The sequence below is a fragment of the Dinoponera quadriceps genome, unplaced genomic scaffold (assembly GCF_001313825.1).
Source record: "Dinoponera quadriceps isolate SergipeBrazil2010 unplaced genomic scaffold, ASM131382v1 scaffold586, whole genome shotgun sequence".
NCBI lineage: Eukaryota > Metazoa > Arthropoda > Insecta > Hymenoptera > Formicidae > Dinoponera > Dinoponera quadriceps.
Genome location: NW_014554764.1, coordinates 944756 through 961713, shown reverse-complemented (window position 1 = coordinate 961713; position 16958 = coordinate 944756). Strand labels below are relative to the sequence as shown.

The 16958-nt window shown below is 46.7% G+C and overlaps 1 protein-coding gene across 1 annotated transcript in view; it reads right to left on the bottom strand.

Moving 5' to 3' along the window:
• Positions 1-16958, bottom strand: part of LOC106741673 (CUGBP Elav-like family member 4) — an 81372-nt gene that overhangs the window by 45735 nt on the left and 18679 nt on the right. The window contains exon 4 of the mRNA XM_014613908.1: positions 16659-16784. Within this exon, the coding sequence (XP_014469394.1) occupies positions 16659-16784 (126 nt within the window). The remainder of the gene's footprint in view (positions 1-16658; positions 16785-16958) is intronic.

The following is a 16958-nucleotide window of genomic DNA, read 5'->3' as shown; positions in this document are numbered from 1 at the left end:
GTTCCCTCATAGCACGAGACGAGATGCGTTCCATGTCGCGCCTTGAAATCACTGACCCGGCATCGGACTTTAACGGGCGGTCGCCCGAAGGCCGGATTGTCCGCCCCTCTCAATATTCTCCGCGACGGCGTATATGTGTGTGCGCGCGTATATACCGTCCAAAAACGTGATCAATTCGAGGGGTAGCGCGTATTGGAGGGACTCGAATATAGAGACTGCACGAAGTCGTCATAAAATTCTCCGGCGCTGCGGCTCCGCGACGTAAATCGTGCGCGGAAATCCGAGCGTGAACCCGTAAGAGCGCGCGGAATCGGGGACAGGGGGATCGTCGTCGTGGTGAGAGGGCGACGGGAATTTTCGCGGGGACCGCGCGGGAAGGCCTCGTTAAAATTCGCGGGCGATGTCGCGGTCGGGTCGGGGAGGAACGTAAAAGAAAATAAAGGAGCGTTAATGTCGCGATTCGTGAACGCGTCACGTAGTGGACCGTCTCCGTCGGCGATGCCGCGGGGTCCCGTCGTCCATAATGCGAAATAACCGTGATCGCGCCACTCCATGCCGCGCGACAATTTCAATAAACGATAAATCTCTCCTCTCGCACACGCCGCCACCGCCGACACCGATGGAAACGCCCTGTGCGCTATTGTCGCGCGCGACACACATTTCGGTCATGCCGTTTGTGTCCGACGCGGGAATCAAAAGCGAGATATTCGGCCGGGCTTTCGGAGCGATCGTATAAAAAGCGTAATTATCGTTAATTAGCGTAGTCTTGTAAAACGGTTATTGAAAATTCGCCGCGTATTGATTTCATAGGGGTATTTAAACGGGGGAAGAGAGAGAGAAGCGCCACGCTCTTTCTCTCTACACACTCTCTATACATATATATATATATATATCGCGATGCGAAATTAAAATACGCCGAATCACGGGATGTGAGGAATTATAACGTTGCGAATTACACGCGATCGGCCCGGCTCTCTTAAATAATTTATTCATCGATCTCCATTTATTTATTTCCTCCTCGTTTAATTCTAACGAGTTCACCAATTCATGAGGCACGGGGAGTTGGAAAATTAATTTCTTGTAATTCGAGCCGAACGTTCTCGCGCGTATAAAATTGCCTACACTTGTCGAGGGGCGCTCGGAAGCGAATTTTCCGTGCGCGTCCTCGACACGTACAATACGGCCCGAAAATCCCGCCGTCTAAACAGAGGCCTGAATTTTACCGACAGGACGAGAGAGAGAACGTCGCCGAGGGCGGACGTCCGTTGATTCGATAATTGGAAACGGCTCGCGAGATTTCCTCGAATAAATGCGCGGCAAACGGTTCGCCCGCGGATTAGATCTTTGCTCGGGATATCCGCTTATGGCAAACCATAACGCGCAAACCATTTGGCTCCGCGTACGAGCTACATTTTAATGCGTATCCATTAAATGTACACCACGTTCAATATTTGAGTCGGGCCGCGAGGAACTTCAAGCCAAAATAGAATCCGCTGATACGTGACGCAATCATAGTCGGTAAATATTGAAGCCTCGTGAGCGAGAAGTCGCGAGAAGAGCGTATCGCGTGCGAACACGTGCGATCTTTAACGGCGCCGTTATCGCGACGTCACACTTTTCGTTACGTGCGCCGACGAGCGAGACCGGCTTGATTACCGGGATTTCGAATATTGATCCATCATCGCGCAACCCTCGAGGCCGCTCGCTTTAGCCTGAAATAATATCGTCCCACCCTCCGACAGACAAATCAAATTTGTCGACGTGCAGCTTTTCGACTTGCCGGCGAACACGATTTCTCCCTCTCGCGCTTTTGTTACGTTCAGGTATGCAGTGACAAGAGGGTGACGGAGGAACTGGCGGGTGAAAGGAAAACAAAAAACACGTTCCTCTGCGTTCCCGGAAAGGAATGTTTCGATTTAACGTCCGTTAATCGCATTAGGTTTTGACTTTGACCCGTTCCTCCCCCGTCGCGCCGGCGCTCTCGTTTTTTCGCATTTTCACGGTCCTCCGCCTCCGTTTTTTTTTTTTCGTCCTTCCTTTTTGTTGCACGCTCCCGACCGCGTCCACCGCAAACCGCCGCTCGTCGTCGCGGTCTCGCTGCCGGCCGCGCGGGAATGTTAATACTTGTTTAGCCACGGCTGATTTATCGGGGAGAATTAAAAACACAATTTCCGGACGCGAGCCGGGAAGCGCGTAAAGCGCGCCAGCCGCCTAATAGAATCACGGCGCAATCACGGGCTACGATTTTCACGGCGCGCCGCGTTCCGTTCCGACGGTTGGCTGGCGTAAAAGCGAAAAACCTGTAGGAGTATTCCCACGGCTTTACGAGGCCCCGGTTCGAGATAAGGTTGCGAGAAAAATGCCCGGATATCAATTTCACTACCACGCGAGTCGACATATCGTCGCGCGCGTATATGTCGCCGTGATATTTGCGTAGCGGGATATTTTACGGTGCGCGCGGCCTCTATTTTCGAAGTATGCTGATAGATTCGGTTTATTCTTCGCTTTTTCGAGTTCGCAAACATCGCTAGCCGGAGCTGCGCGCGGCGTATTCGCGATGCGCGATTAAAGATCGCTGTTGACTCGAATTGAAGAACGCAAATCGGGTAACCGGAAGCACGCGGAACGTATTTTCGCGTGCAAACAGAGAGAAACATCGAATTCTGGGAGACGGGAAACCAACCGCCCCAGCATACCGGGTTTCTTTCAACTCTTTGAGTCCCGACTTCTTGTGTTGGAAATTTAGTGTTATTTTAATAGAGGGATATCCGATAGGTGTAAATAGCGTTTCAAAGGACTAATTTAAACGGTGCTTCCAACGGGAAAACATTTTTTTTTTCATTTTACTACGAAAAATTGGGAAATGAGGAAATGAGGCGATTTTATTTTTTCGAAATAAGTAAGCCATCGCTAGATAGCTCTAGAAACGTTCTTTTAAACGATGTGGATATAACAACCGAAAGTGATTCTCCGGAATCAAATCCTTCTTATTTTCGTTTTGGAGAAGTAAACTTTTGGTTCGGAGAATCAAACTTTGGTTCTCACAACTAAAACATTTGTCTGCCCATGTCCAAACAAGAATTTTGTTTGAGGCAACTAAATGGGTTTCTCAGTGTAGATACTCCTTTAGTTACTATTCTGATATTAATGCATTCTCATAATAATACTGCACAGGAGATATACAAGAATCTGATAGAATTTTAGGGCAAAACTGTCCATTTTACGGACAGCAAGTTTACTTATTGAGTAGTTTTTTGTCGTTCTGTTTTCGTTCGATAAATGGTTCAGATTTTGCGTATGTCTTGTACGCAATTACAGAAAAAAGGTTACATCTTGATTAGGGTCCCAGGTGGTTTTGCTCTTTAGTTACTAGACAGAAGTTAACAAACCGTCCGGTGACTGTTCAAAATTGCATGAAATCATTACGGGAGTGTATATTTATTTAAAAAAATATTAGATGCTATATATCTCGAGGACACGCCGGGAGAGTGAAAGAGTTAATCGTGCAACCAACTTTTCTTTCATCTTATTGTGAGACGCCGTTGCGTCTACAATAGGAATGTCATTATCCGTCCGTTAAATGAAATTCTTACGCACTGTCAACAGCTTAGGGCCATCATTGGTGCGGGAATATTTATTTCGCGTCGACTTTTCTTTGTTTCCACCCGACGAGGCTGCGAGAGCGATCTTGACGGATGAGGCTAGGGGTGGCTCGCAAATGTATTACGCTTGTACTCACGTGGTAAATGGTAGACGACGGGAGAGAGCGGGAGAAAGAGAGAGAAGGGGAGAATAACGAAGATCCGAGAGTCGACGGGGGGAGGAGCATGAACGTCGCTTTAAAAGCGGGGGTGATTTGCAAACCTCCGGGGCAGCGATTTTAGGGCCGAGGGTGAACTCAGCCGGCCGGCCGACCGACAGTCGCCTTGTAGTTTTATAATTATAGCGAGCCTCGGGGGATTTCGGGCTTTATCGTATATGAAACGCTCGGGGCGCACGTGTGCGCGCCGCCACGTGTCGCGTCGATCGCGCAGCGAGATACGTATCTCTCCATCCCGACGCGGTAGGTGCACGCGAGCGAGCGCTAATTCGTTGCCGACGCTGTCGTCACCGTCGCTACAGTACGTACAGTTCGAACACGTCCGCGATAATAAATTTGTTTTACGCCGCCCGTTGGCTCGTCGGGCCAAACAACAAAGTTGAGTTCAGGTAAAAGTTAAAATCGCTCCAGGCCGGTCGATACGCTCGCGAATCCGTCGCGCGTGTATATACATCGCGGGCGAATACACAATATACCGCGCACGCTTTCTCGTTGGAATGGCAAACACACTGGCGGAGGAAACGAAAATTCGATGGTTCGATGGGCGGTACCGCCGCCGCAAATGTACTCGGTAGGCGGATTAACGCGCATTTACGAAACGTGCACACGGCCGGAGCGACGCGTGCGCATTCGCGCACGCACGCACGCACGTAAGTACGCACGCATCGCACGTGTCGCGCGCACACGCACGCACAACTTTCCTGTGTTACCATTCCTACCTACCTTATCCCGTTCGATCGTTCTCTCTCCCTCGTCGCCTCTTCCGCGCGCGGTAATCCAATCATCCGCGTCCTACGATTTGTACGTAGTAATTCCGTCTGTTTGATCATCCGGACGGCTTTTCCCTACGCGATAGCGTTCGTTTCAATACGCTTGGTCGGCCGGCCGACAGGCCGCGAGAGCGGACGCGAGCAGATAACTGCGAGCGATGTGCAAGATTTGCGCCGGTAATAGCTAATTGGTGATTGACGAAACCGCCGGGCCCCCCTCTCTCGCGCGCGCACCCACACGCGGAAGTGTAAAAAATTGTAACGTCGAAATGGCCGTAATGGCTTTTCTCGGCCGGGCGAGACGATAAAACTGTGGGAGCCGATTTTTGTTTCGTTGTTTTTGCAGCGGTTTCGGAGATGGCGCGCGATTTTCTCTATTCAGCCGGCGTTGTAACGTGTCGGATAATACGAATGGAAAAGAGCGGTACGCTCTTGCGATAATAGGATTTAGATGACTCCACTGTTGCCGTTAACTGTTAATTAACTGCGTGACGGTATAATTGCGAGCGTGCAGCTGTGTGTTCGCATTACGCGAATATTTCTCATCTCCGGACGGTAAGAGAGAATGACTTTCATAATCTAATATTCAGTGTGTCTGGAGTAGGGATTCCTCTGTTGCGCCGTAAAAGAGAAAAGGAAAAAGTTTAATTAGTGCGATCCGAAAAAATATATACGGCGCGGCTTCTCTTTATCGTCGAGATTTCCAAGTCTCGCCCAATTTCCCGGCGACGGGATGAATCCCGGCGGGGCGTATAAATTTCGTTCGATCATCCGACCCATCAGCCACCACCGGCAACGCACTCCACGCGTCATCTGGCGTGATCGTTAATCCTGGATGTCGAGCAAGACGATAATCTCGGGGAGCAACGGTTATAAGCCGCTACAAAGATCGTTTCCGTCGCGCCTACTATAAGCCGCCGGGTCCTTCGCCTCCTATCGCTTTTTGCCTGTCAATAATAATAACGAACGCGCCGCCGGACAAAAAAATGGATGAGGAGAAGGAGGGGGAGAACACACGTTTGCCATGTACACCACGCTGCTGCGGGCGTAATGATGCACGTAATGTACCCAGCCGTAGCTGAATCGTTTAACGCGCGGATAAGCAGCGGTATTTCCATTACGTGAGAAACATAGGCTGACTCGTCGTTACGAGTTTCATAGTGCATTACAGCGAGGGGTGGATCGGGCGCATCGGAAAGGTGCGTCGATACTTCGGCGAAGGGTGGCACCGGTATAAACCGGTCGGCGGAGAGCGAAGCGCGCGCTTCGTAAAATTCCTCGTTACGATTACGACGCGGTCGTTGCCGTACACCGACGGTCACGTCCTGCGACGAAGGATGCGAGATGGATTATTAAATTTCTAGTGCCGCCGCGCGCGTTATGAATTTCCAAGNTTATGAATTTCCAAGGCCCCCCCCGCGTGGTCCCCCCCCCCCCCCCTGTAAAAACCTTGAAAAAAGCCCGCGCGCACTCTGGTCGGCTGCGATCGTTGCTTGTCTACGATGGGTCGCGTAAAAATGCGAGACGCGTATGGGATCGTTAGAAGGACGTCGTGCGCCCGTAACCGCGTTATTATGTGGAAAGTACCTGGCCAATCGTCACCCGATGATAAAGGCACTTGCTCCGTGGAATGCCGGATTTTCACTGGCGATATTAAGGCGCTCCTGCATAATGCCTTTATTATATACTGAAGAAAATACTATCCTCTAACTTTGATTGTCTGAGTGATAAATGTTAATTTTGAGCGAAATTTAGACAAATATACACGAAGATATTCATTTAATTTTCATCCTTCTTATTAATGTTTTATTTATACATCAGTTGAGCTAATAGAGGTGCATACATAATAGAAAGTGTTGTACAAAATTCGTTAGATTTGTGCATATGTATGTATGTATCGCGAATATTATTATAAATTGTAAATTTCCTATGATCACATTTTCTTACTGCATATTTACGTTATTATAAGCTGAAACGGTTTTAAGAATACAAAGTTCTGCGCGTATTTTATTTGAGAAACTGATTGAAAGTGAGATTCATCTTAAGAATAACACTCGCGATCATGGCGCTGAACATTATTGATTTCTCAGGCTTACATCGGGAAAAAAGTGATAAAAATTGTATTTCTACAATCGTTTTTATATATTTTCTGAATTATTAAGTTTATTGTAGGCCAATTTTTATTTGCTATTTTCGTAGACTGGTTGTTGCCCGGGAATTAATTATTTCGTTGGATCAAGCTGATTATAGCAGTGGTCGCGCAGATTCAATTTTCTTCTGAGTAATAGAGGAATAGAAGTGGGACATAACGTCTTGCACAAAACGCGGAAGAGGAGAAAAATACGTGTAGGCTTCTAACACGTCACCGTCACGGTTAAACGGCTTGTGTACGCATATACGATCAGCGGGGAAGCTCTCCGTGCTTCGAACTATCCGTAAGAGCGATCGTAAGTAAAAAAACGGAAGAATGCCCAGGAGACAATGTACTGCGATATCTCGAGGCGCCGAAAATTGCACGGCGAATGAGATCGGACGGGAGAAGAAGCGGAGCACATCAAAGGAGATAGAATCGCGCGACCATTATCTTCTCGGCTGGAATTTTTCGCAAATCGCGCAGACAACGAATGTCGCATTCGCCGTAATAGTAATTGTAACAACGATGCACGTTTCGCCGCGCGGATTGCAATTACGCCGTGTCGGCGCATTATCGACCGTTGATAAAAGCAAATAGCGTTAGCGAGTGTACGCGCGCACGACCTATCTTACAAAAGTCATAATTGCGGTTACAAGCACGGGCCCGTTGATGTCGCGTCAATGATCGCGACGCAGCGCGATGAGGCACGTAATGGATTATTAAATTTCCAACGTTGCTTTACGGCACGGTTCTGCAAAGCCGCAGAAACGTCGTTTCCTCCTTAACGGCCCCCCAGGCTCTATCTCTCGTTCGGTATATGACTATTAATAATGCCGCGCCGTTCCGTCTTAGCGTTAAGATCATCTTCATTGTTTCTTCCTTACGAACGTGTTACCATCCCCCCGCCTGTCGTTCGCGTGTGATATAGTTACGATCGCCGTTGAAATCTTTGTTAACATTTTCCGCGATAATTTCACGTCGCATCACGTCGCGATCGTCCGACAGGCTCTCTCCGGGCGGTCGTTAATGAAATTGTGGAAAACTTGTTACGGGCCGAGTTATAGGAACCTTATAAGCGGCCGTATTCGAGAACCCGGAGCTGCGTCGGTTGGTTTCTACGATCGAGACGCAACGTCGTAAACCCGACGGAAACGCCGTAAACATTCGGCGATAACTCGCCGGCGAGCGCACGATGATATCCGCTCGATATATTATTATCGCGAAATCCGTAATCGGCGACGGTGGTGCAACGAGCGAGCGCAGACCGAGTGTGAAACGCTGTAAATCGAGAGATTTACGAGGAACGTAGTCGCGTCCAGTCTTCGAAAACGATTTCGATATTCGCGAAATCGCCACGCGACCGTGAGTTGGAAGGACGTTGCTAGCCTGTTAAGCCGCCCACCACCACCATTTATTCGATACAACACCGAGCTGCACGAAGCGCGGAGAGGGACGCGTCGAATCGGGATGGGTAATGCACGAATGCGAAGGTTTATGGGCAATATGGTGTATTTACGGTTGACGGGCAAAAGCCGTCGTATGGAGGCTAGCAGAAGGGGACCCTCTCTCGCGAGCGATGTCGAGTGAAAAGCTCACGGATATTGACGAAGAAGGCGCTCCCACTACGCGTAATACCCCGCTGGATATTGACGCGGTGTCAGCGAGCTGTGCGAGGAGGATCTTACGACGTTCCGCGTTTCCTGCGGCCTTCCGGGCCAGTCCGGTAATCGCATTAATATAAAGACGGTAAATCTTGATGCGCACAATAGCGCCTGATGCCGCTTCGGGCCACGCGAACAAAGACACGCTTGCTCGCCGGCGTTGCTTACAATCTCACAATAGGGCGCGCCTCGTGTCAGGGCGATCAACGGCAAAATCGCAACCGAGGGTGACTCGAAGGTCGCCGTAATTTCTGCGACCGGACTTAGCGACCTTTCTAACCCTTGCGCATTTATGCGAACACAATTTCATCCGTAGGTGGGTTAAGGGGGAGAGGGAGGGGAGCGTATTTTTAGCGACATCGGAGAAATTGCGTATCCCGGCAATCTATGGCGACGTTTCCCGCTAAAGAGTTTCCGTTAGATAAATCTCACGTTTTCCCGTCGAGTAAATAGCGTGCCGGCGGCATTAATTAACGATTACGACAACGATACAGATCTAAGTCACACTTACGCACGGGAAAAGCTCAGTTCTTGCAACTGAACCAATTGGAAACGCGGCGAGAAGAAAGGATGTTGCTGCGAGCACGTTCGTGTGAATATTCAACTGCGTTAAAACTTGGTTGGGAGAAATTAGCCGAGTAGAAATCTCCTGCAGGAATTTTTTCTGTTCGTAAAACCGAGTTTTTGTCCGGTCTCCAGAGGTAATGGAAGATTTCAGTTACATCAACGGAGTTTTCTTCCGTGTGAGAGAAAAAAAAGAAACACTTAATATGTTACGTTCAGCAGAGAGGCTGTCCGGATATAATTTTTTTCCTTAATTACCGTTCGAATAGCGACTGTTCGACATATAACATTACAATGTAAATAAATTAACATAAGACAGAGATTTATAAATTTTTCATCAAACGTATTTTCACTCTCGTTTAAAGTTTTCCTGTAATCGCTTAAATCTGTATCGTTCGTCAGAATACTTCTCTAAATACCAACGAGAGCACCGGACCGATTCCATCATTCTGTAATAGCGTGAGGAAGATCATGCACATCCGAGGATTAAAAACGTCCCGCAGCGTCGCGTATATTTTTTCCGAAGGACCCGTTCGATCCCGATCTTGTCGGATTCGACAAAGTAGAATTGAAGCTAAAGGGAGCGGTTCGGGTGACGTGGTTTGGATCTTTATCGCGCTTCGCACGCTTCGCGTGACCGGGGGGTGCGATCTTGTTTGGCGATCCCTCAATGAAAAGCCCGTGATATAACGTGCGACTTAAATAAATCTATCAGTCACGCGAGTCGTTATTTATACCGCCGTTACTTCCGGTCATTCCCGGAATTTTTGCCGTAGGTTCCAACGTGTTGCCGAGGTCGGAACTGAATGTGTCGGGACTTTCGATGCATCGAACGCATCATTGCTTCGTCGCGTGGATCTATTTCTTCTCATACGACGATGATTGATCGCGCGTCGCTGTCTATCATAAGCGTGCATCTAGAAAATCAAAATAATCCTCCGAAAATATGCACTATCCGTGACATGATGGCGATACCGCGGTTGTGAGCGCATTTTTGTTAAAGGCGTATTGCGTATAAATCATAATGAAAAAAATTATTTAAAAAATTACAAATTGATCTTGTAAACTATAAATCAGATTTTAATGAAAAACTACTATAGTATTAAAGACTATATATGCGAGAGACATTATACACAAATTTCAAAATTATTGACCATTCTGTTTTGAAAATACAGCGGTGCAAAAATCATAATTTATATAGTAATATTCGAAATATATATACATATGCACATATCTGAATATTTATCTATATCTCTTTCTATTATCTGTGCATCTCTGTTAGATTAACTGACGCATAAATATACCACTAACAAGAAAAATAAAAAATAATATTTTCGTATTTGTAATATGTATATATGTCTATCTTAACTTCGTCTCAAATTAAAATTTATTGTTTATAAAGAGGAAGAGGTTTTTTTGAATTTATACGTATTCGTTTGATTTGGGTTTGTTTAATATAAATAGCATAATTTAATATCAAATATCACTTTATGTATGAATAAAAGTGTTATTTCATTAGGATAAACCATGTTATTTGATGAGAGAAACAGTATTATTTAGAGAAAATAATATTTCGTTTTTAATTAAAAATAATTTATTTTATTACATATTAAATATTGTTCCACTGAAACAAAAGTAACAAGTTCTTTAACAATTTCTAACATAGTTTTACTTCTTTCAAATAATTTATTTCTTTAACCATTGTAATATATGGATGAAAATATAAAAGAAAGATGTTATTTAACGTAAAGTTATTTATTGCTTGAGATACCGAGCAATTCTGTTTGTTGAATCAAACGTTCGTTTGCTCCATTTCAAAAGATAAATTTATCTTAATTAAAGGAATTTCATTAAATTCACCGAAATTTGTTCTCTGTGTAGGTAGTAAAATAAATGTATAAAAATGTAATTTTGTTTGATAAATTTATGAGTGGCTCCCTTAATACGCCACTAAAAATACGGCGTAAGTGGGCAACACATCCTTAAGCTTCTTCGTATCTGGATTCGAAATCTTCTATATTGAAGCATCGAACGAAAAGAATTCGGGGATTTTTTCTCTTGCCATACAATATTGAAAATTAAGAGTGAAAAAGGGCTTGGGATATCACGTCGAAGTGTTTTGAGGGCGAAATATGTCGAATTTATCATGCAAGTCGGGTACGTTTGAAAAGTATGTCATACACGTGGATGTGTGTATTTCGCTAGTTGTGACATATTGTATTAATTACAAGCTCTTCCGTCAATGTACTCCATCATGAAACATTTAATTTCCCAGTTTGAAGTTTAACTGGAAAAATGTGTAACGTCGCTTTCTTCACGTTTCGAAATTTGATTGAAAAGTTCGAGACTCGGCTCAAGCGTAAAAAAATACATATACACAACCGTGATATATCTATGTTAAAGTAACAAGAAAACGATGTTTCCTTTCGGAAAAAGGGAGTACGCGCAACTGTGACTTTTGTAACACGGCTTGTTCGCTCGAGTCGCTTCGACGTCTTACGTTACGTTTCCGAACGTTAAGAGAGGAAGACCGATCGTCGTCGATGTTTCAAGCCGGGCACGGTACTAAATCATAACGATGCCGCGAAATCACCGAAAATCCAGACGAAGCGGGGGCTTGGATGCAGACACGCGAGTCCGGACGGTAAATCACGGGCAGCCTCCTCGTCGAGTGGCTGTCGGAGAGTCCTGGTGCCAGCTCGTCGTACGGAGCATTTATTAATCGCTCAGCTCCTAAATCCCGTGGCGCAGCTGGGCTCGAAATGTTTGTACGTATTGCAAAGTAAAGCGCGAGAGGGGACTGCGAGTCCTCCGGGAGAGGATTAGGTCGGACATATTGAGAGCTTCCACCCGAGAGCACCCTCCTTCACGGCTAGAGTGGTGTGACGCTGAAAAGCGGTGCGACGCCGCTTTTACTATTATAAATATTTCCGATAAATTTTCATGCCGATTATCACGCTCATACATACGAAGCGCGCGATTTACAATTCAGCGCGCTCGCACGGTATTTTTTTCGCGAAAGTTCCAATTCTCCGCCCGTTACCGCGCACTGCTCCCGCCCGTCTCGCTTGTTGAAAGTATAAAACGCTACGTATCGCGCTTGCATTCTATAATTTGCATCGCGTCGCGCGATAAGTGGAATCGTTAATGGAATTACCGCTTGATAACTGCACGGACGATAATGAGGACGGACAACTTTATAGCCTCGCGATAATGAGAGTGTACCTGTAACGCGGTATATTTTTCCCATAATCCGCGACAGTAATACACGCCCCGGCCGTGCAATAATGGAGGCACGCGCGCGCCGAAGAGAAAAAAAAAACGTCCGCGCGTATTAAGGCACGATACATACCGACGAGCCAGTGCAAGTGACAGCCGAACGATTAATCGTCGATAACCATCGCTCGTTTAATGCCCCGTCATAAAATGCTAGGCTGAGGAAATTATTGATTCGTCATATTTCCCGTCAGCAATATCGTTAACGCCGACCATCTCTTTACGTCGCCCAGTCGAAAATGATCGGAAATGACGCCGCGCCGATGCTGTCGAATCACATCGTTCTGAGGAAACGATCCGAGCGCTCATTTGCAGTTGATAATTACAGCTAACGAGCGGTCAAGCGTCGACGTATATTATCCACTGAAAATAGCCTCTCCGCGTAAAACTCGGTCGTTAATTATAGGAAATTTCATCAGTTTTCAGAGAAAACGATCTCTCCCACTCTCGAACGAACGAATCACAGTATACGTGAGAATTCATTAGCTCGAGCGCGAGAGAAAAACGCGGACTCGAGTTTACGATAGACGGTTTCGGCATTAAAATCAAGTAAATTAGCGTATCCCCCTTAGGGTGAGACGCGTACGATATAATGTTTCTCGTAATTGCATTGTTCGCGCGGTAACTCGCGAACTCATGATCTATTGTACTTCCCCCGTGCTCGGGGGGTTAAATGTTACATAATACTACCAGCCGATAGCTCTGCCGAAGAAGAGAGAGAGAGAACTGCGAATACCGCGTTTCGCGACAAAAGAGGATCGGGAATACCGGAGCGCAGTGTTATTACGACTTAATGCACGGAATTGTTTCCCCAGTTTGAATAATCGTATCGCGCTTACGCGCCACACAGTTGCGCAATCCGTGGCTCGGTCGCTCTCTCGACGAGAGCGCGCGCACCCTTCCTAACGGCCGGGCGGCGGTGCACAGAGAGGCACGAATAATATTTCGTTCCATTATTCATAAACATTTTATAATCTTCTTAGCGTGGTGAATTATTGCCGTTCGCGCAATTGAAATAATGCGGCCCGCACGAAGGGGTAGCCCAGTTGCGTACGCGGCGAGGAAAGGGGGGAAAGAAGCGACGCGCGGCGGAGGGTTGCGCGGCAACGAGAATAGAACGAGTTCGTTCGTTGAAGTGGCGTTGAAATGTTTCGAAGCGAGGGAAAAATAATTGGACGAAGAGCTCCATCGTCGTTCTCCTCTCTCCCCCGGGGGTAGGAGCGCGAGACAACGCGTCGCTTCGACGATGACGACGACGACGAGGAGGAGAAGCAACAACAACGTCTCCCCGTGAACCCGACGATCCGAGTTCCTTTATTAAGCTCCTCGTTACCGAGAAATCTGCCGCCACCTTTCGAGATAGGTGGCACCATCCGATAAGGCGAGTTAAGTCGAGAATAGCGGGCAGAGATGGAGGGCTCGCTGATAAGTTTCAGGCGTCATAACTCATCGGGGGCACTTGGACCGACGAAACTAGCGCGCGAACTGCGTGCGCGATATTCCGGACGCGTGCGCTTACATTCTCCCGACGTAACTGATCCCCGTGCTTTACTGACGGATGATGTCGGAATAAGAGTTACCGAAACGATATCTCCCCGCTGTAATTTCGGGGTCGGAGCTCTTCCTGATCTCTCTATTACGGGTCGGATTAGCTAGTTATGAAACTCGACCGAGGCTCGGCGAGCGGTGATGAAGCGTGTTGGGAAAGTTTCCGTCGGGACGAGACCGGGATGTGCCGGGCGGAGTTGTACGGAATAAGCGATCAGGCTCTTCCTGCGGCAGGCACATCCATCCGCCGGTAACTTCGTTCTGATAGCAATGTCCAAGGACGAATGTCGCGGTCGGGGCTGCGGTAGGATTATCTCGTGGAAGATTCGCGCAGGATCAGAAGCGCGCGTGCGGAACTGTTTCAACATCGAAAGGTCAACTTTCCGCGAGGCGGAGATTGGATCTCGCCTGCTTCATTTCGTCGAAGGTATTGTAATCGCGACATACCCGAGATTCCCGGCGAATGCATTCCACGTGATAAACCGACTACCGGTTGGAAACTGTCGCGCGCTCACGTAATTTTAATTAAAGAGCTCGGAGGGCTGGCGCAACACCGTCCTTCCTGCCTTTCGACAAAGAACCCCGGCGGAACGTAGGGCTTGGTCTTTGCTGGAAGGAGAGCGCAGACTTCGCGCACGTAGTAAAGCTCTTCTCCCCCCTCTCACGCGACCACCACCCTTGTCGTCCCGCCTTCTCTCGCCCCCAGCATCCTTCACTTCCTTCATCATCGCGAACGGAGCGCCTACCTGCCAAAGACGATGGGCGCCGCTGCGTTACGTCACCGACTGCGAATCAAAATCTTATTAACTGCTGAAAGTGAGTTTCACTTCAAAGTGGAATTTAATTACATTCGCGCCTGCTGCCTACCCACCGCGCGTCCACCCGTTTCCTTATTTCTCCCGATCTCGGGCGTTTGCCCTGTCTCCTTCCCACTTTCCCTTCTCTCCACCGTCCCAGCTCTGTTCCTGCTTTTCCATTTTCTTCGATCACTTTCTCGCTCGTTGCGCTACACCCCTGCCCGCCCTTCTTGCTCTCGTCGACGCATCGCCGACGCGAGGTCTCCTCAGCGAAAATATTTAAATTTCGTCCAGCGGCAACTCCGCAGCCACTTTCCGTCCGCTATTCAGGCAGTTATCCCCGTCCGAATTATATCGCCCGTAGCCGCCCATCCTGCTGTTTACAGCACGAGCGGATATTCAAATGCCGTCGCGATTATATTCTTCCGCCCTTGGACTTAGTCGTGCATCATCGTCAGAGGTCGAGGCGAGCCGAGGGAGCTCTGTCTCTTTTTTTTCTTTCTCGTAATGCCTGGTCGGGGCAATTGCCTCTTTTCCTTTGAGATAGCCGCCATCCCTCCCTTTTGCTGCCTTATCTCGTGATTAATTTCGCGGAGTCCGTTCGTTCGCCTCCCTTACTCTCCCCTCTCCCCCTTTGGAAAGCAGGTGCTCCCCGCAGAGTCCCTTTGCTCAATTCATCGTTCGATGGAAATGCCCGAAGACGACGCCGCCGCGGATTATGAGCTTCGCAGATACCGTTGTATAGCGCGAGCCCTGAGATACTCATTTTTTTCATCTACGGATTACTCGACCGCCTCGCAATTGATTTTTCTTTAACGAAATGTGAAATTGTGTCGACGACGATGTGAATGCCGATGAATTCTTCAACTATACGCGACAAAAATGAATGTTTTAAAAATTGTTGTTGCAAATATACAAAAAAAAGGACTTCTAAGATGAGCTTTACTTTAATAGATATTCGGTATTCGCTGTTGTAATGTATTTACGATCATTGTTCGGAGAGGATACTTAATTACAGATTCATCTTCAAGGATCGTTATTCAGCTGTTTGCCGAATCGACATTTCCTCGTTGTATGAAATAAGTATTATAAGGAAAGAGAATAATCTGTACTATTTCTCCAAATTTTCGATTGGCTTTTCAAATTCGACGAAATTCACACAGTAAGAAATATTTTATATTTGTGTTAAAATCGGTCTTTGTTAAAATTTTTGTATTAAATTTTTATCATATCCGTATGATAATTTAATTTAACGTTTGTGTTTATGTTATCTCAACATTTTGTGTTGGGTCAATATTCAACATGTGTAAATGTTAAAATAACACATTTTCTATTTCAATTAATTATGGATGTTTTAATTTTGTGTTAATTTTTGACAATAATATTTGCATTACTTTTCAACATATTCGCCTTGTATTAAACTAACACAAAAGTTTGTATGGGTCGTTTGGAACATGTGAAGAACGTGTTAAATTTAATGCAAAACTTCGACTGGAGTTTGCTTTACATCATTTGCTTATAATCGCGGGCTGATCTTCGAGAAGTTAAAACCGCACGAATCTAGTGGAAAGCTAACGCACAGCGAAGATGTAAAACGTTCATGGAACAAAGAGAGACGCGAATATCCTGCCCTGTGGCTAAAGATTGCACAGATGCCCGTATTTTTATGGACAATGCGCCTATGCTTTTATCCCGCGACATAAAAATATACGCGCATCCACGTTACGGTACACTTAGCTCTAGAGAGAATATGGTTTTCGTGCTTAATCCCTTAGAGATTGAAGCGTGCTATTTTTAAATTCTTTCATCGGTAATCTTTCAGCTTTTTATAACGGCGAATCGTTAGTCGCGTTATTACGTTTGTACGGGCGACTGGAAATTTCAAATTATCGTATAATCGTCAACGAATGCACACATAAAACGAATAGATAATACTGTTGCCGCGACGGAATTGACGAATGTGTTGTGTATATTTAGCGAGGAAGATTGCAGAAAGTCCTTCGTACTTTATTCATAATGGACACGAGTCGGGATGATGATTATTTAATAAACGTCGATAAGCTTGGAAAATAGAGCATTCGGACTCACCTCTGCTGCTACCGTCGGGTCCACGGAGGATGGTGCACTCCTCTATTGTGCCGAAGGCAGTGAACAACTGTCGAACATCGTCTTCAGTTTGTTGCTTGCTTAGCATTCCCACGAACAGCTTTCTGTCTGCAGGTCGACGGCGAAATAGAGGGAACAGAGAAAAAAACAAAAGAACAGCGTTAGTAAATGTTGTCCATGAGTGTTAAGCGATTGTAGGCGTTAAAGAGAAGATCTTGCGGCTAACACCGAGAACGACAAAGTTACACGGTTACACCAGCATCCACCATCCTAAAGGGGGGG